The 25,199-nt window shown below is 36.5% G+C and overlaps 1 protein-coding gene across 9 annotated transcripts in view; it reads right to left on the reverse strand.

Annotated features, from left to right (window-relative positions):
- The window catches only part of COL24A1 (collagen type XXIV alpha 1 chain), a 348,320-nt gene that overhangs the window by 23,964 nt on the left and 299,157 nt on the right, over window positions 1-25,199 (reverse strand). For 7 of the 9 annotated variants that reach the window (XM_046645896.1, XM_046645897.1, XM_046645900.1 and 4 more), the window contains 8 exons: window positions 21,269-21,376; window positions 19,522-19,629; window positions 19,376-19,429; window positions 18,725-18,787; window positions 15,617-15,670; window positions 10,816-10,851; window positions 3,595-3,630; window positions 3,467-3,493 (listed from right to left, as the gene is read on the reverse strand). In XM_046645896.1, coding sequence (XP_046501852.1) covers window positions 3,467-3,493; window positions 3,595-3,630; window positions 10,816-10,851; window positions 15,617-15,670; window positions 18,725-18,787; window positions 19,376-19,429; window positions 19,522-19,629; window positions 21,269-21,376 — 486 coding nt within the window. Of the gene's footprint in view, window positions 1-3,466; window positions 3,494-3,594; window positions 3,631-10,815; window positions 10,852-15,616; window positions 15,671-18,724; window positions 18,788-19,375; window positions 19,430-19,521; window positions 19,630-21,268; window positions 21,377-25,199 lie in introns of those variants that run through there. The other 2 variants (XR_006886072.1, XM_046645899.1) reach the window with 2 other exon arrangements.

Below are 25,199 nucleotides of genomic sequence, written 5' to 3' on the forward strand. Positions count from 1 at the left end.
ACACTCACGAATTTTCTTGGTAATATCCATATTCCTATAATCCCCAGTGTATTCCCAAAACCCAACTCATGCCTGGCACATAGTAGGCATTCAATTTGTTGATTTAACAACTTTCTTCCAAAGGTAGCCTTTAGGCAAAGCAGGCCCAGAGAGACTGTATTAAGAGAATTTGCCTGGGAAGTCATTCAGCAACATCTTAACGCCTACATTTGAGTGTAAAACTTTCATTAGGTGCAGTGAGGGAATCCAAAAAACAGCTTCCTCCACGTACTCTAGTTAGAGAGAACACGTTCTCACATGAAAATCACTTAAGGTATATAAAAACGTGCACATAAAATAGAAAACAGAGAATAAGAAGTAACCAGATTGTTGGGACTAATGAGGGCAATTAGGATTTATTATACCTTAGGGGAATGTAATCTTCACAATTCTCTCCCAATTTATTCGAATGACATGTAGATCTAGTCTGGGCACTCCAGTATTTTGAGGAGAAGTGTTACTATCCAGATCACCAGATAGTGAAAACACTGGTGGGATAGGAATCGATTTCAGGGCATGCCCCTCTCCATGGTGGAGTAATTGCTTGTTCTAGGGAACCAAGACTATACTAGCAGCTATAACCTCTACATTCACTAATCCAGGTTTCACAGTTGACCCATTAATTGGAATAAATCAGTTGAAAACTCCTTTTCTTATTTAATAATTTTTAATGATTATTGTTTCCACCCTTACCTCACACACAGACAAACATACCCATCCTTTCTTCCCTTTATCTCACCAATCATTTTTGGTTAACTTTGACATCCTGCTAGAGATTTCTTCGTTACTTTCTAAATATCTTATTATGTGCACGGAGGTCTGGCTACCATCCTGATAATATCCTCACTTTCAAAAGCGCCATCAATATAGATCCCTTTTCCTGAAACATTTCCTATTAGCTATTCTACTTTAGGAACTTGGGAAAATTACTTTATTTCCATAGGTCTTAAAAAGAGGGGGTTGGACTAGATTGGAGGTTTTCAAACTTTTCTTATCTTGATATACAGTAAGAAATACATTTTTACATCATGACAAGGTTTGTGCAAACATACATATATTGAACCGAAAAGATTTACAGAACCATATTTATTCTTACTAGTGGTAATATACAAATTTTTGTGGGTTTTTTTTTTGCCTTTTTTCTATTCAGGTAAAATTCACATAAAATAAAATTCACCATTTTAAAGTGTATGATTCAGTTGCTTCTGGCATATTCACTATGTTTTGCAATCATTACCACTATTTAATTTCAGAACATTTTCACGACCTCTAAAAGAAAGCTTGTACCTATTAAGCAGTCACTCGCCCAATTTTTTTCCTATTCTATTTCACTTGATTTCATTTCGAAATAATGCTGAATGAAACTCACTGAACTGCTCTCATGATCCACTGATTAAGGAATCACAACTCACAGTCTGAAACAAATGCTGAATAGTTACTAAGAGGACTTCTATCTCTAATTTTATGATCCTATTCCATTCTAGACATTGTTTCCTTGCAAGTAAAGTCTTCTATTTTGGAAGATTCCCACTGACATTTTCTAAGAGATGCCACTTGCTTTTTGGACTAATTTATTCATTCATTTAACAGATGTTAAGGGCTTGAATGAAAAAGAAATTAAAAAAATAGTCTTTACCTTCAGAGAGTTCAGTCTAATAGAAGGAGACTGATATAAAAATAAATGAGTATGGATGAAGGAGGGGAAGTGGTCAGTTCTCTCTTGTAGTGTGATGGGGGGAAGGAATTAAGATGAGTTTCACAGAAGATATGATCATAAGTTGACTTTAGAAAGTATATATGTAGGTGTTTTCTCATTGACGTTTAAACTTCTGCTCTAGAAGTCTTATTCTCAAGGCTATTCTGCCACTTCTCTACAACGGACTCTCCAAGTCCCAGAAAGAGAGTACAAGGAAACTGGGTTTCATATCGGCCAAGAAGAAGGAAGACAGGAAGGAGAGAAAGGGAGAAAAGAAGGAAACAAAGAAACTAACATTTATTGAGTATCTATAATGTGTCAAGCACGTGTATTTTCTCATTTAATCCTCCTAATAATTACTGAAAGTATATATTCTTATCCACATTTTGCTCAGAGCAAAGACCTCTCACGTGTCCTAGTTCATTTGGTTGTATAGAAACATTTTCCAAGTGAGACAGGGATAGAGTGCCCAAAGCTTGGGCAACTTTTCATTAAACACCTCTGATTTGCCAATGTAAAATCTTTCAGAACTTGTCCTTTCTTAGGAAGGTAGCTTTGATATATCAAAGTCATTACAAGGTGGGAAGGCGACGGATGAGGGTACTTGTAACTCATGCATTGTGGGGATCCAGAGGACAGGAAGAACAGAGAAGTGGACAGTAATTAGAAAATTTAAAGAAAGACATTCTCATTGATATTTACATCAGGGAAGCTTTCAACCCCCGTCAATCAGATGGCCAGAAATGCAGCGTAATTTAAAAAATCATAGAGAAATAGGTCTTCCATTTCCAAGGGGACAATCTCCCTTGTAGCACTTTGTTTGAAAGTTATTCCTTGCCCCAAGGAAAAGCTGAGGGGAATGAAGAGTTCCTGGCCTGCTGAGAGTAGACCGCAGTGATCCACCAACTAGATGGTCAGAGATCCAAAGGACAACAGAGCAGCATATGGAATAATGAGGCAATAGAAGCATTGCCTCAAAGATACAAGTAGCAAGTTTTGGGTTGTAAAAGGTAACAAGCAAATACATGATAAGTCTGAGGGCTTCTACAGCCATCAGCAACTGAGAAGGATTCATGTCAAGCCTTCAAAGTGAAAAACTGGTTGGCAAAAAAGAACGTTTGAAAAAGGAGAGGGGCCGGCCCGGTGGTGCAGCAGTTAAGTGCACACATCCCGCTTCAGCGGCCCAGGGTTCGCCAGTTTGGATCCCGGGTGTGGACATGGCACCACTTGGTAAAGCTATGCTGTGGTAGGCATCCCACATATAAAGTAGAGGAAGATGGGCACGGATGTTCACTCAGGGCCAGTCTTCCTCAGCAAGGAGAGGAGAATTGGCAACCGATGTTAGCTCAGGGCCAATCTTCCTCAAAAAAAAAAAAAAAAAGAAGAAGGAAAAAAAAAAAGAAAAAGAAGAGCTAGGAGCCAGAAGTAGAAAGAAATGGAGGGAGCTGGTATTTTGGGGGCACTTATTATGTCAGGCACTGTGCTGAGTGCTTTACTTCTTATTTAAAATTCAAACTCACCCAAGAGAGTAAGACATACCATCCCCACTTTATAGACAAGGAGTCTGAGGCTTAAACCTTAAGTTATTGTAGTTGGGAAGGCTCTATATCATATTAGCAAAAAGAACAGAGGCAGGCAAGAGGGACACCTTTCAACAGGGAGTTAATAGAAGGAGCTTTTAAAAGTTAATATGATATAATAAGATAATATGATAAAACCAAGAAAACTTACTCTTGGGCCTGGTGCTCCAGGTGGACCCTATAACAACAAATTTTACAAAGTATTTATTTAGTAGCTATCTCAAACCACGTAAGATACAAGCATCAGTGGTAAACAGACATAAATGTAAATAAACTCACTGGAGGCCCTGGGTGACCTCTTGGTCCTTGGGGACCCTAGAAGAAATAGAGACATTACTTACACATTACGCTTTTGGTTTAGTATAAACAAGGCAATTAAGATTCAACTTCTATCATTGCCTGTCTGTGTGAGGCAAGTCATAAGATTCAAAGTTGTTTCATGCTCTTGCACTTAGCTATGACTAGCCACATTCAAGAACAAGCTGGATATTTATTTTCATGTTTTACTGATATTACTAGAAACTGAATTTATTCATTTTAATTAACTATTATAAATGTAACATTTAAAAATGTTAATACTGCCTAAGTTTGTTTTTCCTGTTATTTCTATATTCCATCCACCTAATTGTCAAAGATGGAAACTTCGGTGTTTTTTGACGTCTCCTTTTCCTTCAAAATCCACCTATAATTTGGTTACCTGTTATTGTTGATTTCACCTCCAAGGCTCTCCAAAATGCTACTTCTCCATCCTCAAAGCAACTGTCTTAGTTTAGTGCTAATCATGTGCTATTGACTGAATGTTCGTGTCCCCCCCAAATCCATATTGAAGCCCTAATCTCCAATATGACGGTATGTGAAGGTGGGGTCTTTGGGACGTAATTAGATCATGTGGAGCCCTTAGGAATGACAGTGCCATTAGAAGAAGAGACACCAGAGAGATGATCTCTCTCCACCACGTGAAGACATAGCAGGAAGGCAAAGGCAGCCGGCCATCTGCAAACCAGGAAGAGGATCTTCAACTAGATGTGACTCTTCCAGCAGCTTGATCTTGGACTTTCTAGCCTCCAGAAGTGAGAAATAAATGTTTGCTGTGTAAGCCATCCAGTCCATGGCAATTTGTTATAGCACCCTAGCTGACTGAGACATCATGTTTTGCCTAGACTCCTAATTTGACTTCCTGACTTTATTCTCTCTACTATGCTAACTACATTCTACATTTAAAATGGAAATCTGATCATGTCGTTATTCAGTTAAAATCATTCAACGGCCCTTTACTGCTTAGAGGATAAAGTATAAACTTCTTAACAGTGATAGCTACCAGTTATTGAGAACTCACTATATGCCAAGTTGTGTGCTCATTTACTGAGAACTCACTGTATGCCAAGTTGTGTGCTATAATTACATTTTACAGTTAAAAAATGGAACGGTCAAGTAACCAGTCAATGAGGGGCAGAGCTAGGATTAAAATCCAAGTCAACTGGATACAAAAGTACACATTCTTAGTCAAGGCGCATTCCCGCTTCTTCCTCAAGGTCTGGGCCTCGCTTCCACTTGCTCTCCCCGACACACCCACAACCAACTACACGTACGTCTCCGAATCTTCCAAGTTCCTTCGCACTTGCACTTGCATTCTCTTTCGTCTGCTATTTGCGTGACCAGGAATGCGCCTTCTTACCTTTCTATCTGTTTACTTCCACATTCCTCTTCTACTACTTCTTTAAAACTCTATACCCACCTTGCCTACCCCCCACGACACCTCCCTCCTGCTCAAGTAACCACTTCTGCACTCTATAGTACATAATACATTGGAAAGCCCCTAGGGGCCCTTAAAAGTATCTTAGTCACCTTTTCATTTTCTGGAATAAGAGCAGTGCCTAATACACAGGAGGCATTCAAAAACTGTTACTAAATGAATGAGTGAATAATGTTAAAATTAACTAGTATTAATTCAGAAATTAGAATGGTTAAAATGTGTTCAGTAAAATGTGAAAAATCATGTTGACATTTTTCAAATTAAAACAACAGTAACCACTGTTAAGAATATCTGCTCAAAATTTAACTTACTTGATGGTCAATTGAATGGTAAAACTGCATTGAGTCAAATTTAGATTATGGTTGAAAGATGGCAAAGCAAAATTTATCTTCAGCTGAGTTTTGAATAATGTTGATGCTATGCCTGGCTTGTATTAAGTATCTTTTATTGCCAAGTTGTTGATTCTAAATACACTGTGAAAACTAGAACAAACAGCGCATATAACTAAAAAAGCATAGAGTGCTCCAACACCATGCCTGTTGGACATTTCTTCATTTGCATAGTTTATGATTACAATTTAAAGTAGAAATTGTGCAAAACTTGTACCTCAGCAGCTGCATAAGTTTCAGAAACATCAGTGTTGGAGATAGCCTTTTAAATATACAGAGGCTCAGAGTGAATTTGGCTATGTAAGTTTCTCCATTCTGGATCAACATTGTAAAAATAAACAGCTGACATTTCACCCCACTTAGCATATTTATGACATCTGCAAAATCTCACTGATGGTTCAGTACAAAATATATATCTTATCTTTGACTTTGAAAGAGGAATTTATCATAGAAAGAGGAAACTATTTCTACTGCTGATTTTGAGTTCATTTCAGCTTGTTACCCCGAACAAGTCAGATCACCACAAATACAATCAAATGAAATACTTCAAACCAAACATGACAGGGCAGGACAACCTCAGTGAAACAGCTACTAGAATAAGGCAATTAGCCAAGTAAAACAAAATATTATTTTAGCAATATGACATTTATTACTTCTTTTTTATTCCTCTAGCTGACCTACCATGAAGGAAAAGTGATTCACTCTTTCTAGATAGTATATAAAAAAGCATCTAAAGCAGTTTATAATAAAACTATGATTGTCTATGTTAATTTCCTAAAGGGGAACCAAATTAATGTGAATGGTTATAGTGGTTATTTGGCTATAGTAACAGCACTACCTCTGAAAACAGACACTCTCTTTATTTATTTTTTTTTGAGGAAGATTAGCCCTGAGCTAACTGCTGCCACCAATCCTCCTCTTTTTGCTGAGGAAGACTGGCCCTGAGTGAACATCCGTGCCCATCTTCCTCTACTTTATATGTGGGACACCTACCACAGCATGGCTTGCCAAGTGCTGCCACGTCTGCACCCGGATCCAACCCTGTGAACCCCGGGCGGCAGAAGCGGAACGTGCGTACTTAACAGCTGCACCACCAGGCAGGCACCGACACTCTCTCTATTTAATCCTAGAATTTACATATGATCCTCCAAAAGTAACATATGTTTTCATTGGACTTTAAAAATACTAATAAGTGTATGTCCTTGAATCTGAGTATGTTAGACTTTTCCTTTATGTAAATATAATCTTTTCCTTTTTTTTGCTGGGAAAGATTCCCACTGAGCTAACATCTGTTGCCAATCTTCCTCTCTCTTTTTTTTTCCCCCCAAAGCCCCAGTACATAGTTGCATATTTTAGTTGTAAGTCCTTCTATGTGAGCTGCTGCCACAGTGTAGCTACTGATGGACAACTGGTTTGGTTCCACGCCCAGGAACCGAACCTCGGCTGCTGAAGCAGAGGGCGCTGAACTTTAATCACTAGGCCATCAGGGCTAGGTCTGTGTAAATGTAATCTTGATTTAGTTTCATGATCTTTATGTAAGCTGGCTTAGGTACAAGTAGCTTCCCTTTTCTTATTCATAAATTGAGAAGCTTGCACTGTAGGATGTTTAGCAGCATCCTTGGTTTCTACCCACTAGATGTCACTAACAACTCCCCCTTTTCCCTTGTTGTGACAATCAAAAATGTCTCCACATATTGCCAAAATGTCTCCTAGGGAGGGGGGGAACAAAAGGGCTCACTAGTTTAGAGAGTTTAATTGGAATTTTAGTAATATTAAATAAGACTTCTTAGACAGTAATGTAATCAGGACGGAATCAGTGAATTATAAGGCATGGTTACCACAAATCAGGAAGATGTTCATGCGGAATCTGTCATGTGGGTGGCTGGGCTACTCTTAATGTAGGTGAGGGGTATGTATACACCATCTTGCTCACCCAAGTTGCTCCTAATCCTTAGTTTCTGAGAGGTACTATGATTAATAGAAAAGCACAACGGTGTGGGACTTGGGTGAGCTGGGCTCTGGTCTCTCCCTGGACCTAATCAGCTGTATGTCTTTGAGTGAGCTGCTGCTCGTTCAGATCTCAGATACCTCAACTGTAACATAACAGGTTTGGTGAAGATAATCTCCAAGATTCACTTTAGAATTGTGATTTTCAAGCCTGTCATCAATTTTCTTCCTCATGTTTTGTATCTGGAGAAAGAAGGTACACACATGCATACAAGTCGGGAATTTTAAATTTGAAGTTTGTACGAATGTAAGAGAAAATGTACTTGAATTAAAAGAGTTTCATAATTTTTCATTTTAATGAATTATACTATCTATGAATTTAAAGAAGAATCATATACATATATGCTTTAAATTCTTAATTTGTTAATATTTATGATAGATTTTCCTATAACTTAGTTTTTCCTTATAATGCTTCAACCATCCTCCTCACTTTCAAATTGGAGGCAAATAAGATAATTCTGGTAATCAAGAATTGTGAAGACATTAACTCAGACGTAATTTGAGAAAATATTCTCATTTTCTTCAACATTTTACTTTCATTAAATAATATGCTACAAAAATGACACAGCTAAACTAAAAATTCATATGCTGAGATTATCCTCTCTCTATTTTTTCTACTTCTAAGGCTTTAAATTATAAGTCATAAAAATGAAGCAGCTAATCTAAAAATGCACGCTGGGATTGGTCTCTATTTTTTTCTACTTCTGTGGCTTTAAGTTATATGTTTCAAGTTGTGATGTTTTGTCAACATCCTTTTCAAAGATGATTGACGCTAGGATATTATTTCTGCTATGAGCTACGATTTTATTTTTTACTAATTGTATCCTCTTATTTCTAAAAAGATTATTTAGTATCAGTTATTCAACAATAAACACAGAATAAACTAACAATTCTAACGTGCCAGTTAATTGTTTTTTTCAGTGGCTAATTTTACTGCCTATACTAAATGCCACCGTGTCCTGACTTGTGTACTGGGAGTTTGCATCTTATTTATGAAGAGAACTATGGTGACCCACAGGGCCATAGACCAATAAGTATATTAATTCAGGAAACACTACTTTACCAGCTAGAATGGGAAATAGTTAACTTTAATTTTAGGCAACTTTATTTATTTATCAATTCATTTCTCAAATATTTCCTACTACATGATAGGTTCTGCTCTGGACACTGATAACCAGTGTATCACACAAGGTTCACTGCTCTCATGAAGTTTATATTCTAGCAGAGAAGACAGAAAACAAATAACTTCAAACAGTGCCAACTGTTAAGGAGGCAGGGCGATCAAGGAAGGCTACTCTAAGATGATACTTGAGCAGAGACCTGAATAATCACATAAGAACCAGTCATTTGAAGGGTAGGTGAAAGAACTTTCTAGTAAAAGGAAGCCGTGTTCCCAAGAATAGAAAGAAGGTGAGTGCGGTTGGCGGAGAAAGTGGTACATCATGAGTTTGAAGAAGTAAACAGAGCCAGTTCATGTAGACCAAGGTAAGGAATTGAGATTTTCTTTCAAGTGCAAGAAGGAGTCTTAGGGAGGTTTTAAAGAGGAGAGTGAAATAATCTGATTTATGCTTTAACCGTATCACTCTCGTTGCTAGGTAGAGAATGGATTGTAGTGGGAAAGAGGAAGGAACAGAAAGCAGTCAGGATTTCAGGGCAGACATCATGGCGACCTGGACGAGGATGCCGGTGATGAAGAAGGAGTGGATGGATTCGGAATGGGATTAGACCTGACGGGAACTACCTCTGCTTTAAAGAACTCTTCTTTATGTTCTATGCCTTTGTTTGTTCTTTCACGGTGTCGAGGGGCTATTTATTTTTCTTTTGTGTAGGTAGCATCATAGGCTCTTACAGCTGGAAAGGACTTTAACGATATATATTCTAATTCTCTACTCAGTGTAGGAAAACCAATCCAGTAACAGAGAGAGAGTCACTAGGTTTCTAGTGACAGGCACTCACTATCTCACAAAACGACCTTGTTTTAAAGCAGTTCATTATTACATTAGACAGCTCATTATTCTATTGAGCCAAAATCAGCCTCAGCATTCCATCCATTTAGTCACTCAGTATCTATTCTGTGCTAATTATGTGCTAGTTACTATAATAGGCTGGGAATTAGATGGTATCAAATGCTTCATGCCCTCATCGACCTTATCATCTCTCAGGGAGATAAGCACAGAAATGGAAAATTCAATTCAATAAATAAATCATTTTAATTTTATCCTCTAGAGCTACTCACATACATATTCTCTCTTCCTTTCAAATATTTAAAGACAACTATCACGTCCCAAAACCTCATATCTTCTCTAATGCATTCACCACTTACTTTATTAAATATTTATTAAATACCAATTATAAGACAGAAACTGTCTCAGGAGTTGAGGACACAGCATTAAAACAAACAACAGACAAAACATTTGTGTCATGCAGCCTACATTCTGGTGAGGGGAACTATAATAAGCAAAATACCAAATAAATATGTAATATGCCAGGTGATAAGGAAACAGGTTAAGGAAAGAGAGGGAGTCTCAGGCAGGCGGGGGCACTGCTATTTTACACAGGCTAGTCAGAAAAAGCCTCTCTGGTAAGCGGGATTTAAGGAAAGACTGACGAACAGCTGCCAGGCATTGTACTAGGTGTAGGTACTAGGTATTACGTCCATGGGTGGCAGTTGTGTGAGGCTAAAATACATCAGCAAGTCCACCTTGAGCAAATTATCTTTAGACTGCACGGTCAAGATGAGTATCTCTCTGTTTATGGCTGCTGCTTCAATAAGTTCAGCAGGATCTCTGCTGGGAGAATGGCCGCTTTACAAAATATCCTCTTTAACTCGGAAAAATTAACATCCCAGAAAGGTAGGAAACACAAGTGCCAGTAAAAGCCACTTAAGTCCCAAAAGTGCTGTGGACCTTTTGCCCAGCCTCTCATCACCGTGTCCAGGTGGCTGAAATACACGACTGAAGATTTGCTTCTGCTCTGCAGCCCTTGTGGGTGCTGACTGCTGGCTGGACATAGTGGGAATATACCTAAGCGACTTGGCAATGTCCTTGTTCTGGCACTGGTGAAAAAGGCTCACACCTCCTTTCCTGACGCCTGACAAGACAAATATCCCCTTCCACACAGTCATCTGGGAAGAATGTGACTGGCAGGTTCTTAAACATGTTTAGGGCTTATCAGGTTTCACTGCAATATACCACATTGCAGTGGTATCTACTTCCTTAAAACTATAATTTTATTTTTGTTCATAAGTATCAGACACATACTAAAGAAAAAAACCAAACAAAGTCCTTGCTTTCATGGTGCTTACAGCCTGGTGACAAGTGATATTATAACCACAAATTTACTTAAACTTACAGTTTCACCTCTAAAGCCTTTTTCACCTCTGGGTCCCTAAAAGAAGAAAAATATTAGTTTAGTGTTATTGATAGTCATTTATCCAATGTAGGTGAGGCTGTAAACAGAAACGTTTTTTCTATCTAGCAGACTTGTTCAGTAAATTTATACAAACTCTACTTTTCTTCTTCTAAGTTAAGCAAAGCAAAACAGTCTATTGATTCATCCGTGCTGTGTTTTGCTATCCCTAGCTCCGCCTTAAAGGGAGACAAGGATGCAAGCTCCCTGTTTATTGGATTAAGTCAGAACAGCTGATCTGATAATCAAATACAAAACAATCTGGAAAGAAAATTACCAAGTTAAAGTCTTCTAATATTTGTTTCCCTCAGCCTTTGAAAACCTTGTTTCTAGGGTGGTTTCCTCTTTCTTGCCCATCTTCTCTCTCGATTCCTTCTTCTGAGCGACATTCCACAAATTTTGATACAATGTATACATTTTCATTCAGTTCAAAATATTTCCTAACTTTTCTTGAGACTTCCTCTTTGATCCATGGATTATTTAGAAGTGTGTGGTTTAATTTTCAAGTGTTTGGAGACTTTCCTATTACCTTTCTAGTTTACTGCTTTTTAGTAATCTTATTATGGCCAGAGAACACACCTTATATGACTTCAGCTCTTTTAAGTTTAATAAAATTGTTTTAGGACCACAAATATGGTCCATTTTAGTGAATGTTTCATGTGCACTCGAAGAGAATGTGTAATCTGCTATTGTTGGATGGACCTACTGTTTAAAAAATTCCTAATATTTTTGTGATCAACTTTGCAGAAATTATATGTTTTTTAATTAAAAATGAGATACCATTCATCTTTCCTGAAACCCAAATTTACACCTTCACAATATAATATGAATGTTCTTCCATACAATCTACATTCCTCTAAATATAATGCTTACCTAGTATTTAATATATCATAATATTTTTATTGAATTTCTTAGATTTTTCCTAATTCTTGTGATGACAAACAATACTGTGATAAATATCCTGTACACTTTAAAATTTTTCATAAAAATCATCCTCTAGAAAGTTTGCTTGAAATTACATGCACACCTGCAATCAATGGGAATTCATATTTCTTCTGATACATGCCACGTACTATCACTCTTTGTTAATCTTGCAGGCTAAAAATACTATCCCATTATTTATTCTCGATTTACATTACTTCTTTTGTGTTTCCTATCTTGTCCTTAACTCATTTTAAACTAGGATATTAACTTTTTAAAACTGATTTTTAAGATAACTTTACAGAACTTTTTTTTTTACACTCTTCCCTACCTCCAGTCCAGTATGAACAATTTGGTACATATCTCTTCGTGTTTTTTTTGAATCAAATATTGACAAATATATTTACATATATATGGGACGATTGGTCATATTTTAAAATATTGATAGCACATTATATATTCTTCTATGCATCCATTCAATTTTTCACACTTAATATATCACAAAACAACTGCAAGTCAGCCAAACTAGACATAATGAATTCTTTTTAATAGTTGCATAATAGTTGATGAAAGGCTAGACCACAATTTACTCAACCATTCCTCTACAGATGAGGATTCATGTGATTTCAAGCTTTTTTGCCAATGCAAACAGTTCTGTGAAAAAAATCTTTGAAAAATTTCCTTAGTGTTTTGAGTGCTTTTACTTCTGTGGGACAAATTCCTTAAAGAGGAATTGCTTGGTCAAAGGATATATGTACTTATATTTTAACAAAAATCTTTCCATAAAGGCTGTAGTTCACATTTCTACTGGTGAAAACACAAGTACTGTTCTGCCTATATCCCCTTCCGAGAGGTGAGATGTCATGTCTCCTTATTTCTCTAATTTGCATTTCTCTGACTAAAAGTTAGGAGAGCATCTTTTTAAATAATTATTGACCTTTTAGATTTGTTCTTCAATTTTCCATCTTTTTATACCAATTTGTAAGAGCTCTTTATACATTAATCAATTTTATGTTGTATGCTTTGCAATTACTTTTTCCAAATTTATAATAATTTTTATTTATGGAATCTTTTCCCATACCAAACTTGAAAATTTTCAAGTATTCAAATACATTTTCTGTTCTTTTATAATTTTCAGATTTCCTATCTAATAGAAAAAGTCTTCCCAACCCCTAAGCTACACTTTAGTTTTCTAGATAATTTTTCTAAGATTTTTCTTTCATTTTTTTACAGTAAAGTCTTTAAAAGTTGATCTGAGATTGAAAAAAAAATTGGGCGAAAAAGAGTTCCAATTTCTTACAGCAATAGTAGGACTAAGAGTAATTCCATCTCCCTTCCCTGCCACTGGTGTAGGAATGGGCATACAGCTGACAGACACGAGGAAAAATGCAATGGAGACTTCTGGGAAAAGTTTTATTTTTTCCAAGATAGGGCTATAGATCACTTTTTCACTTTGGATAATTATACCTGGATGTAATTCCTGAGAAATTGTAGTCATCTTGCTATAAGCCTAATTATGAAGGTAATATTCAGAAGAGCAGAGTAGAGAGAAGGAAAGAACCTGGTCTTGGATAATGTGATTGAGTCACTAAATTAACCACATCTGAAGCCCTTCTTACCTCTGGGCTTCCCATAATGTGATATAAATTTCCTTATTGTTAAAGCCAGTTTGATTCTGTGTTTCTATTACTTGCAGTCCAAATCATCCTGATATGCCATTTTGGTTATAATTAAATTCCCATACATTCTGAGATTGAATTCTGGGCTCTAGCCTGTTACACTGATCGACAGTCACGCATCACTTAATAATGGGGATACGTTCTGAGAAATGCATCGTTAGGCAATTGTGTTGTGTGACCATCATAGAGTGTACTTACATAAACCTAGATGGTGTAGCCTACTACAGACCTAGGCTATATGGTACTAATCTTATGTGACCACTGTCATATATGCGGTCCATCATTGACTGTAATGTCCTTATGTGGAGCATGATTGTATTTACTTATTTCTTTGTACTACCATACAGTTTCACTTACAATGACTTTGAAGTAATGTTTTCTTATTTGGAAAAGCCCCATCCCCCACTACTATTTTCTTCACAATGTTTTGGCCATTCTCAAATGCTTATTCTTTCATAGTGAACTTTTCTTAGAGGTTTCTTTGCAGAATGGAAAAAACAGAATATGAAAAAAATTTGATGTGCATGCTGAATATTATAAGGGCCTTTAAGAAGTATGTATCAACAAAACACAGTAAGAGATTTTAATTGAGCCATTTCTTTATCATCTTTTCCTTGACCAATTAATATTTCACATTTTTGAGAGAGAACAAGCATTCTGTAATCAGAACAGTATGTGTTCCTTAGCTTGCTGAAGAACCGCCCCCTGAAATATGAGAATTCTCCCACTTACAATCTCCCACTTAGACTATATAGCTCTGAGTGGTAAATGCTGAGAATCTAGAGAAATGTTGAGTTACATATTTCATCTTTTTAAAATTAAAAATCCAGTAACTTCGGTGGTGAATTCTTCTCTAAATTTATCAAAGAGAATAGTTATAATTAATACTTGAAGCACTCCATTTTATATTTTAACACTCTGTGTCTCTATAAATAACGCGTTCAAATGATTCCAAATATTGCTTCCCTGCAGGGAACGAATCTTTCTTCTCCAAGTTTCAATTTGCCCCCTTCTACCATGTTCTGTCTTTTGTATGTTTACACTGTTGTTAATACTCTAAAACTCTTCCAGGACCACCTTCCCAACCACTGTCTTCTTTCTCTATTTTATTTCATAGCCAAATTTCTTAAGCCACTGGCATCTACTAACTGTCTCAATTTCCTCTCCAGAAATAGCTTGGAAGGGGTGGAAAGAGCACTGGTCTTGAAGTAAGAAATATCAGCTATGTAATTCACCAGCTGTATAACCTTGAATAACTAGGTGAACCTCTATAAATCTCATCTGTTTCCTCATGTCTTAAAAGGAAATAATAACACCTACTCCAGAAGTTTGCGTGCGAATTTGAGAAAAGTTATTAAATATTTTTGTCTGCTTCCCTCCTCACTGCAATCTGTACTCTATCTTCTACTGCAGTTTATTCTCTTAAAGATCACTGTTAACTACTCCTTTCTTGAAACTCATCTATCTTCACCTGTGCTTTTCTGGTTATCCTGCTGTTCTCACCAACTATTTCTTTTTTTTAATAGTGGGCATGTCCAAAGACTCGAATCTTGGCTGTCTGCACTTCTTTTGCTATGCTCTCTCCTTCAGAAAACAGATTCTTTTTATTGCTTTAGTGATCACCCCGTCCTCACGATGCTCAACCTCTGCTCTCTGCCCCAGTTCTGGTTTCCTGTCTCCTCTCCAGTTTTGTTTTCTTTTTTTTGAAGATTAGCCCTGAGCTAACATCTGCCGCCAATCCTCCTCTTTTTGCTGAGGAAGACTGGCCCTGAGCTAACATCCATGCCCATCTTCTTCTACTTTCTATGCGGGACGCCTACCACAGCATGGCTTGCCAAGCGGCGCCATGTCCGCACCTGGGATCCAAACACCTGAGGTGCCAAAGCAGAACATGCACACTTAACCACTGAACCACCGGGCCAGCCCCTCACCTCCAATTTTAGGTGTCTACCTCCCGTATACACCTTTTTCATCATGCATATGATCTAAGTTCTCAGGAATCACCTTCCAGATGAAAATGTACATCTATTTTTGCCTTTTGCTTCTCAAATACACAGAGTAATCCTTTGTGGATTATTCTAGAAATAGGATTAAAGAAAAAAATGTGTAAAAGAAAAAAAGGACCTGTATTGTGACAAACTTACAGTTCTACCTGTTGGGCCTATTATACCTTCTCTGCCAAGGGGGCCAGTGTTTCCCTGTTGGAGTAAAGGAAAAATAGTCAGTCTTATTGCCAGGATAATTCAGAAAAATTCTAGAAAATTTCTTGTGCAATGGTAAAATTGTCTGCATAATTCCAGTTTTTATTAAAAAATTTTATAGTACTAGCAGAAATTACAGTAATTTTGATTTGCAGTATGTGACACAATTCTGCATGTTATTATAGTTTCCTATCAGGATGGTTATATCTGCATAATTTCTAACAAGCTGATAAATCAACATTCCACTTTTTATATGGTGATAACGTCAATGATGCCATTTTATATGCATGTTGTTACATAACAAATGCAATTACTTTATATAAAAAAGATTACATAAAACGATGATCAAAATTTTGATTAAATTTCTTTATGGATGTTGAAGGAGCAGATGTTTGAGTGACATGCAGTGTGGAATTGAGAGAAAGTATGGGAAGAACCAGAGAACATTATATGTGACCAACTAAACTTCAGTTTCTTCATCTGTAAAATAAGAACGCTACTTCATAGGGCCATTGTGATAATTAAATGAAAACTGAATTAAAAGTGAGAAAATAATTAAAAGTGAAAAATGACTTTGAAACTGTAAGCTGCTATTTGATTATAAAGATAACCTTGAATAAGCTGGGTCATCTCCCAAACTAAGTATGGAGCCTATCATTTCTTAACGAACACAAAATATCTGTTTTAGCTATTTTTCCTCAACATCTACTCCCACTCTCACTGGCTGCAAATTTCAGGCTTGCACTTAACCTGGAATACATAAATGTAGATATCTAACAGGCTTCCTCCTTGTCCAACTCCTGCCAAGGTACAGAAAATACTATCAATTGAGATAGTCATAATGCCACACAATCTATTGACAGTTAACTTTTATATTAAGTTGGCCTAGAAGGAGAGAAATTAACTAATTCTCTAAAAGGAAATCTAATGGAATCACAAAGATGGTCTGTAAGCGATAATTTATAAATATTATACCCAAATCTCAAAGATCCATGATCAAACCAAGAGAGCTGATATCTTAACCTAAGTAAATATATCATCTAGACTGGCTTATCACTGAAAAAAAGTCAAGAAGGCTTTAATTTAATAAACTTGACCATGATCTGACTCTCTAAAATAATTTGTTAAAAGAATGGAGAGGTGTACATGGACTCTAGAAAAAGTGGATCAAAAGAGCAAAAAATTGCCATGTTTATCCTCATGTGTCCGAAAGACAACGTGCTATGATTGTAATGGCTCGCACCAGTTAACTATATAAATATATCTTTGAATTAGAGCACAATTAATCCAGATTTCCTACTTCTATTAATTTATTTAATCATGGAATATTGATCACTGAGCAAGAACTAGGCACTGGGCCACTTAATATCCATTCTATATTCTAATTATGCAACTGGCAAGCAGAATTCTAACATATTATTTGGTCAATCAGATGTGGATTCAAATTCTGGCTCCTATACCTACTGGCTATATATGGCCTTGAGCAAATTACCTTTCAGAGACTTAGTTTTCCCATCTGCAAGATAGGGATGGTAGCATCTCTCACAGGATCTTTATGAGGATTGAATGATATAAGGGATACAAGCTCAACATCAGTACTTGGGACATAAGAGTTTTGCTAAATATTAACCTATCAAGACTTTTCACTTGTTTCTATAATAACTTAATAAAGGAATATCTCATAAATTAGTATTTGTGAGCTGGTTACCAGAGCTTGACTACTGGTCAGCTCATGAAATTTCTGGAGCTGCAAAGCCCTACAGAGGCCCAGCATTGGTAAGATTCTGCTTAGGGCAGATGCTAGGCAGGCAGCCAACTCCTCTTTGACGATATCAAGAAAGGATTTAATTAGTTGTGAACTTAATAAAACCAGAATGAACGGATTTAATTAGTGGGGAACTTAATACATGTAAGAACTTAAAAGCAATATTTATTATAGAGAAGCCTAGCCACATACAATTCGCCTGTGGATAATCAAAAACTGGACTTTACATAAAAGCACTAGCTTTCCAGGGTTCTTCAGAAATCATAAAAATAATTAATAAATTTGCACCTGAAGGAATGTTGAGAAGGGTCTTTAAACAAACATTTCCCATGACAACATTGCTCTTTGTATTAGTGAAAGGAGTTTATTGCATAAGAGTTAGGGAAGGGGTGCAGGACTTAAAAAATAGGACTTTTCATTTAATATTTCACACAAGACAGTTTTCAGTTGTAAAGTTCTCCGATTCTTTTCTCCTGCCTCTGAGCTGCTCTCCTCCTTCCTGTCTCTGCTCTCTCCGCCCTTCCCTTGCCCCAGCAGCTGCTGTCAGTCACAGAGGAGCGATTACTGCAGTCACACCACTGTTTGACATTTTAGAGCTTTTTTTTCTTTTCAGTTTTACAGACCATCTCATCAATTATGAGACTGTGGTTAATAAAAGAATAACAAAACAAAAAAGTAAAAAGACAAACAGAAACAATAACGAGTAACTGTCAGTGGCGTGTCCGCCCTATTTGTATTCTCTACAGTTTGCTATTCCAGGTGCTAAACAGCTAATCGGAGTTCTCCAGACCCTGATCTTTGCAACTCTTTAAGCAGTTCCTCATCACTCTCTGGGGATACCCACCCCTGAGCTGGGGAAACACAGCTATTGGGAAATATTTTTCCAAGTTTAGTCTGAGGAGCTCTGCTCATAGGCAAGCCTTGTCCAGGTGGTTCCTGGGGGTGGTCTCTGGTCCCTGCTTGTATTAATGTTTATAACATGAAACTGCTTTATGGTTTTGTTCCTGGTGTGAGTTAATAAACACATTATCCAGTTTTCACATTAATTCTGATGATTCCGTTTAAAATAAGATCCGAGAAGTATGGGTGGTCTGTGGGGTCTTTTGCTCAAACTAATATATGAACTGAAAAAGGTTGAGAACCTCTGCATGTGCTCTAACGTTTCTACCTTAAAAGTCATTTTATTAAGTTATTTGGAGTGTATTAATTTTAGAGTTCTTAACCCTAATTCCTACAATCAGCAAAGAATCACAGTTTCTGGGCAGGTAGAATGACTTTGCACTTACTCTCTGTCCAAGAGGACCTTTAGGGCCTGATATTCCAACAATGCCAGCATCTCCCTCAGGACCCTAGAAATATAATAAAAAACAAAAAGTAAAAATCTTTAGCTCTATATGAATATTTTACAAACGAAATAATCCTGTACCAATCTATTAAGAATTGACTTTTAAAAAATAGGATGTGATAGTTAATGAAGTGCCTGAGGAGTATTTTGGAGGAATTGTACTGAGGCCTGCAATTTACTTGCAAATACACCAAAAATGGATTGAGAGAGGGAGAGAGGGCTGGACAGATGGACAGGTACATGATAAAGCAAGTAGAGTAAAATGCTATGGTAGAATCTAGGTAATCAGTATATGGGTGTTCACTCATTCTCTCAACTTTGCCGTATGTTTGAAAATTTTCATAATAAAATATTTGGGAAAATGAAATGAGAGGGGACAAAAACAAATTATTCAATAAAACGGCTAGGGAAATATGTAGTTTTACATAAGTTTTAAAATTAACATATTCAAAACTCAAATATATAACTCCATACCAACTGAAATTTTTCAGATTAAAAAAAATAAATGCTCAAGTCAGAGACGAAATATTGCTATTTCGACATCTTTTTTTTTGAGATCGCTAGAAGATAAGCAGAAAACATGTAAACATACTTTGGGGCCTGGGAATCCTTGGAAACCCGTCAAACCTTGAACACCATGTTCTCCCTGCAATGTGAATAGATACAACAATCACTATTGTGTAATAGTGGCCTATTCTCTAGAACAAGTGCTTAGTGAATTTCTGAGTTGGCACATACAGGCTGCCCTTTCAGGCCAGGCTCTCCACATGGTCCTTGATCACCTTGTGCTCCTCGCTGACCTCTTTTACCTTGAATTCCAGGTTGACCAGTTAGCCCTTGTTCACCCTATGGACAAGAAGAAAGGTGATCTTGACTTTAGGATCTACAAACATACTGATTTTTAAATGAAACCTAAATACAAGCCCATCCTTAGGCATACTACAAGGCACTGGTAAAATGAAGTTCTGCATGATCATTCTCTCCACCACTATTTTCCACATAAATAATATTTGATTATAAGGAGCAAGAAGTGTAGCAGTGGGGAAAGAAAATCCCAGAGATTGTGGTCATAGATGTGGAAAGAGGAGGGAAGGGGAGACCTACAAAACTAGGAGGAGGAGAGTGGGGCTACAGAGAGAATGAGGGTCTGCGGTGTGGAGGGGTGTTTACTTCTGATGGAACTTGTATTTTATTTGAACTGATATTATTTTGTTGTGTTTTCCTTACTAGACAGAGATGATTCAGCTATCTGATACCAGAAAACAGCAGTGTCTCCTGAAGTGTGAATGCCGGTTTTTGCCATGATTGTCTTATTAATCCCATCATTAAGAAATTTCCCTTACGTTTTCCAAGGTTCCTTTGATATAAAACCTCTTTATCTTCTGAAAGTTCACTGTAAAGATATACTTAATCACCATTATTTTATTTTAAAAAGGCAAATCTTTGTAAAATTTATTTTTATTTTGTTGTTGAAATGAGAGTTGCAATGTCGTTCACACCATTTCTAAAAATAAATTGAGGAATCAGGAGGAGTTTAGAGATAGGTTAATGACAAATGATGCTTGGGAGACTTTGACCAAAGATTCTTTACGATTAGCTAATTATACTTCACTGTCTTGAGACAAAGATACAGCTCTGGGACTTGACAAATATGGATCCTTTTATTCACACATAAAGAGGTAGGGATCTTACTTCTTTTCCTAGTTTTAGCATTTGCTCAAGTACCTTGAGTTTTAGTGGAAAGGGATATTCATGGTATAAGCATTAACAGAAGGCTCAAACTGTGAAAAGGAAGTACCATTTTCAGTTTATCCAAATGGGTAGGAATATCCGAAAATTCTTTAGAAGTGGAACTATGAAAATCTAAGAGGTAATAATGGTGAGAGTGTCAATGTCTTAATCCTAGGCTTTTATGAAATAGCTTAGGCATTGGACTAATCTCTGGGTTGTGTGGGTCAATTCTGTATTGAGATATCTCTAAGAGAGGTTTTGTTTGGAAAGCCTTTTGACACGTGACAATACTCTATGCAATGGATGTTAATGCAAGACTTAATTACTAACACTTTAACTCTAGGAAATCATCTGTACTTTTATCAAGTGTATTCATTGGTTGGTTAGGTTCAGACATGGAGGTACAGGGAGTGTATCTGAGAAAGTATGTATCTAGAAGTAAGTAAGATTTCTCTGTTTTGGAGGAGAAGGTGGATGACAGAGAAGGAAGAAGAACCAAATGAGTCAAAGAGTATTTTTTAAAGCATTGCCAATCCCTAACTTAATGAGTTCTTTTGGCAAGTTATATGCTCTGTGGCTATCACAAGAGATGGATCAGTCAAGGCCACATACTTTCCTTTTTCCCTAATATGTTTTTATTAGCCAAATTTCATTAAAAGCTATTAATCTTACCATCTTGTAATCTAGCCAATGAACTCGGGACCAGTAAGAATGGTCAATAATGCTCATCCATCAGAATAAAGCATTAAAGTACCTTTGGGCCTGGAACTCCTGGGCTTCCTGGCAGGCCTGATGAACCCTTTGCTCCTCGAGGGCCTGGAGACCCAACCAGTCCTGCTCTTCCTGGGCTGCCTCTGATGCCCTAAATAACATAGATAAGAAACGAAAACTGGATTTCCTAGAAAATCCACCCAGAAGCTCAATAAATGTAGGAGGGGCTGGTGTTCTGAAAGGCTGCTGTTGACACACTGCCCAGGTTTGGGAGTTATCCTGGGCTTCTTTCCCAAACATGTGAAGTGTTTAAATAATGTTCTGGCTCACCTAAACTCTCTAATTAAAGTTAATATAATGGTCTTGGGTTTTTAAAATGAAAATACTGAGGCAGGACAAAGTCCACTAGTACCTTCTGACTTAAGTAGCCTAGGTGAGAAGTATGTTTGTTGCATTCCAACTTCTTGTATTATATTCTGGTGTACACGACAACTCTAATAACTGATTAATGTCTCCTTAAGAATATTCTGATGGATGTTAACTAGACTTATTGTGGTGAGAATTTCTCAATAAATGCATATATTGAATCACTATGTTGTACACCTGAAACTAACATAATATTATTTGTCAATTATATCTAAATTTAAAAAAGAATATCTTATTCCTCAATCGCAAGTGATTCCAGACAATTTACTACAAATGGTTTTATGGGGAATAAATTTAAACAAGCAAATAGTATTTCCTCAAAGCCAAATCCTAAAACAAGGCTGGCAAACTATGGTTTGCAAGCCAAATCCAAGCCATTGCCTGTTTTTGTAGAGCTCGTGAGCTAAGAATAGCTTTTACATTTTTATATATTGAAAAAATCAAAAGAAGAAAAATATTCAAGATGTGAAAATGATATGAAATTAGAATTTCGATATCTATAAATAAAGTTTTATTGGCACACAGTCCTGCTCACTCATGTATTCATTGTCTGCAGCTGTTTTGTACTGTAAGGGCAGAGTTGAGCAGTTGTGGCAGAGACTGTGTATGGCACTCAATGCTTTCCACTGCTGCTTGTTGCACTGCAAATTGCAGGGATGCAGTTAAAATTTGACAGTGTTTTTGAGTGGAACATATACTGACTAAGCGTGATATTTTATTTCATTTGTTTTGTTACCAGTGTATATCCATGTGTCGAAACAAGAAAAGAAGAAAAAAGAGGACGTGGAATGTTGTGTTTTTAAGGCACAGTGGAATGTGATTTATTTTGTTATCAAATTAGATGTCAAAGCTTTGTGTTTTATTATGTAATGACACTATAGCTGTGCTAACAACAAAACAAAACAATATACATCAACATTATCAGACCAAGCACTTGACACAATGTTCCAATCCCACTGGAATGTAACAGAAATATTACGAAATTTAAAATGGAATATCTTACCACAACAGAACTTCACAAAAAAATGAAAATGAAGTTGTAACCAAAGTATGTTTTTGAGTAGTTCATCTGTTAGCCCAGCAAGGAAAATTGCTTATTGATAGTGATTTAATTAAATCATGCAGCAAAATAAACTTATTTAAGGTTGTTAGACTTTTGGCAAGAACAGTTTCTTGAAATGTCGAGGACACTGGAGCATTATTAACGGTCAATTAAAAAACAAAGAAAATGCTTTTGAGTGGTTTTCCTTGCTTCTTGATGAATCAGTAGATGCTAGTAATACTATTCAGTTGCTTATTTGAGGAGTCAATGCTGAGTTTCAAGTGACTGAAGAATTAACTTGTATGAATAGTTTGTGGAGTGACTAAAGGTGAGAATATTTTCAAAGAAGTTAAAACACTAAATCAGTACAAGCTAAAGTGGAATCTGCTAAAATGTGATAAAGCTGATGATGATGGACTGGAAAAAGACTTATTGGACAAATTTACACAACTTGTGAAAATGTAAGTTGTTTAAAACTATGGATATTTACTATATTATCCACCATCAGGTACTCTGAGGAAAATACAGGAATCTAGCATGTGTTATGGAACCAGTAGCGTCTGCCAGTGAACTCCACTGACTGTTGTAAAATTTACCCTTCACCAGTTCTGTGAATTTTTTTGTCAGAATAGAAACTGAATAGCCTGACTTTCTCTGTCACACAACAGTGACAGCTTAGCAGGGATAAAGTTTTATTGAGATTTTTTAAGACTAAGACTGAAATCTTTTTGAATGAGAACTGCGTTCAATCTCTATTCCTGAATGACGAAGAGCTTTAGAAATTAGGTTTTGCTGCAGACTCTATAATGTTTATTAATGAATTAAATCTAAAATTACAAGGTCAAACAATGCTTATACGTGAAACATACACTGTGGTAAAGTCATTTTAATGACAAGCAATGTTTGAATCACAATGTTAAGCAGCTTTATATACTTCCTGTGCTGTCAAAGATTAAAACAATAAGTGAGATCTCCATTTCCACACAAACTTGCAGTGGGTAGATTTTTTGAGCTCAGTTTCAGGAGCATTTTTAGACTTAGATGCAAGAAATTTCTATCTTTCAAAATCCATTTAACTGTGCAGTTCAGGAGCTTCCACCTAACCTGCAATTGGAAATGACTAATCTACAAGGTAATGACATTCTAGAAGGCAAACATCAAGAGAAGACTCTAACAGAATTTTATAAATTCCTTCCAAGCAATGAATATGCTCAATTAAAATCATATGTTCATGAATTGCAGTATTTGGCAGTACCTATTTGTGTAAAAAGAATTTTCAAAGAAGAAATATGTAAAATATGCAAAATGTCATTACAGGTCAGCATTAACAGATGAAAAGAAAATTTTGATGAAAGGGAAATGTAATAGGCTAAATTTTATCCTCCTCAAAAGTATTCCATTTTTCTCATTAGTAGACTTGTATTACAAAAAATTGTACTAAATTATTGCATTTTGAATTTCACAAAGAAAAATCCCATGGAAATCTATTTTCTCTTGTATTACATAACTTCTTAAGTAATACCCTTAATTTTGTCTCTTGCTCTGCAAAGCCTAAAATAGTTCCCAATATTTCCAGGAGAATTTTCCTGACCCTTGCTCTAGGAGACATTGCTACTCTCTGAGTTGATTCCTGGGATGCTACATTGGGTTGTACAATAGTTCTTCCATATATTCAACAAACACTTTTTGAATATCACAAACGTGTTAGGAAGGTACATGGGAAGCCCGGTGGGAATACAAATATAAATATGATTTTTTTCAAGAAGCTTAAAATTAAGTAAAAAAGAATGTAATATATAAATAGTTCTAATAAAGGCAGAAATGTAAAGAAAACTGCCAGCTGAGAAGAGAGATCCAGAGTAAATACTGGAGAGGTTCTGAATAGAAGTTACTCTTTGTACTAATCAGAAAAGGAATTACTGAAAAGGTAGGTTGGAACTGGATCATAAGATAAAGATACTGCCCTTACAGCTATAAATGCGACAGGAGAGATGAGCTGCTCAGGACAGGTGAGAGTCCTTTCAGTGGAAGGCCCAGTTGGGAGAATAGGACTGAAATGGTAAAGTCAATTTTGAATTTAATACTAGAGCATTTTTCCTTTTTTTTCCCCAAATACTATTTCCTTCAAATTATATCATCATATATATTTTTTCTCTTACTTATGGTAAAAAATAATTCAATACATTTTAAAGTTATATTTTTAAATTTTCTTCATGACAACAAAACTCACTAAAATAATGAATAAAAGTGCATTTTACATCACTAGGTGGCTACGCTGGCTGTTGACAGGGAGCTGTCTAAGGGTGGGGGTTCACATTCCTTAGTTTGACCTTTAAACCTTTTTTTGTCCCGATCTACAGTGACTGTCTTATCTCCCACCATTCCTCTCTATTAGTGGCTCTCAATAGCTGTAAGGAACATTATGAGGGCAAAATCCTTACAGAGGGAGAGAGGAAGGAAGGGGGGGAAAGAGACAGAGAAGGAGGGAGGAACGGAGGTGAGAGAG

The sequence above is a fragment of the Equus quagga genome, chromosome 18 (assembly GCF_021613505.1).
Source record: "Equus quagga isolate Etosha38 chromosome 18, UCLA_HA_Equagga_1.0, whole genome shotgun sequence".
Lineage (NCBI taxonomy): Eukaryota > Metazoa > Chordata > Mammalia > Perissodactyla > Equidae > Equus > Equus quagga.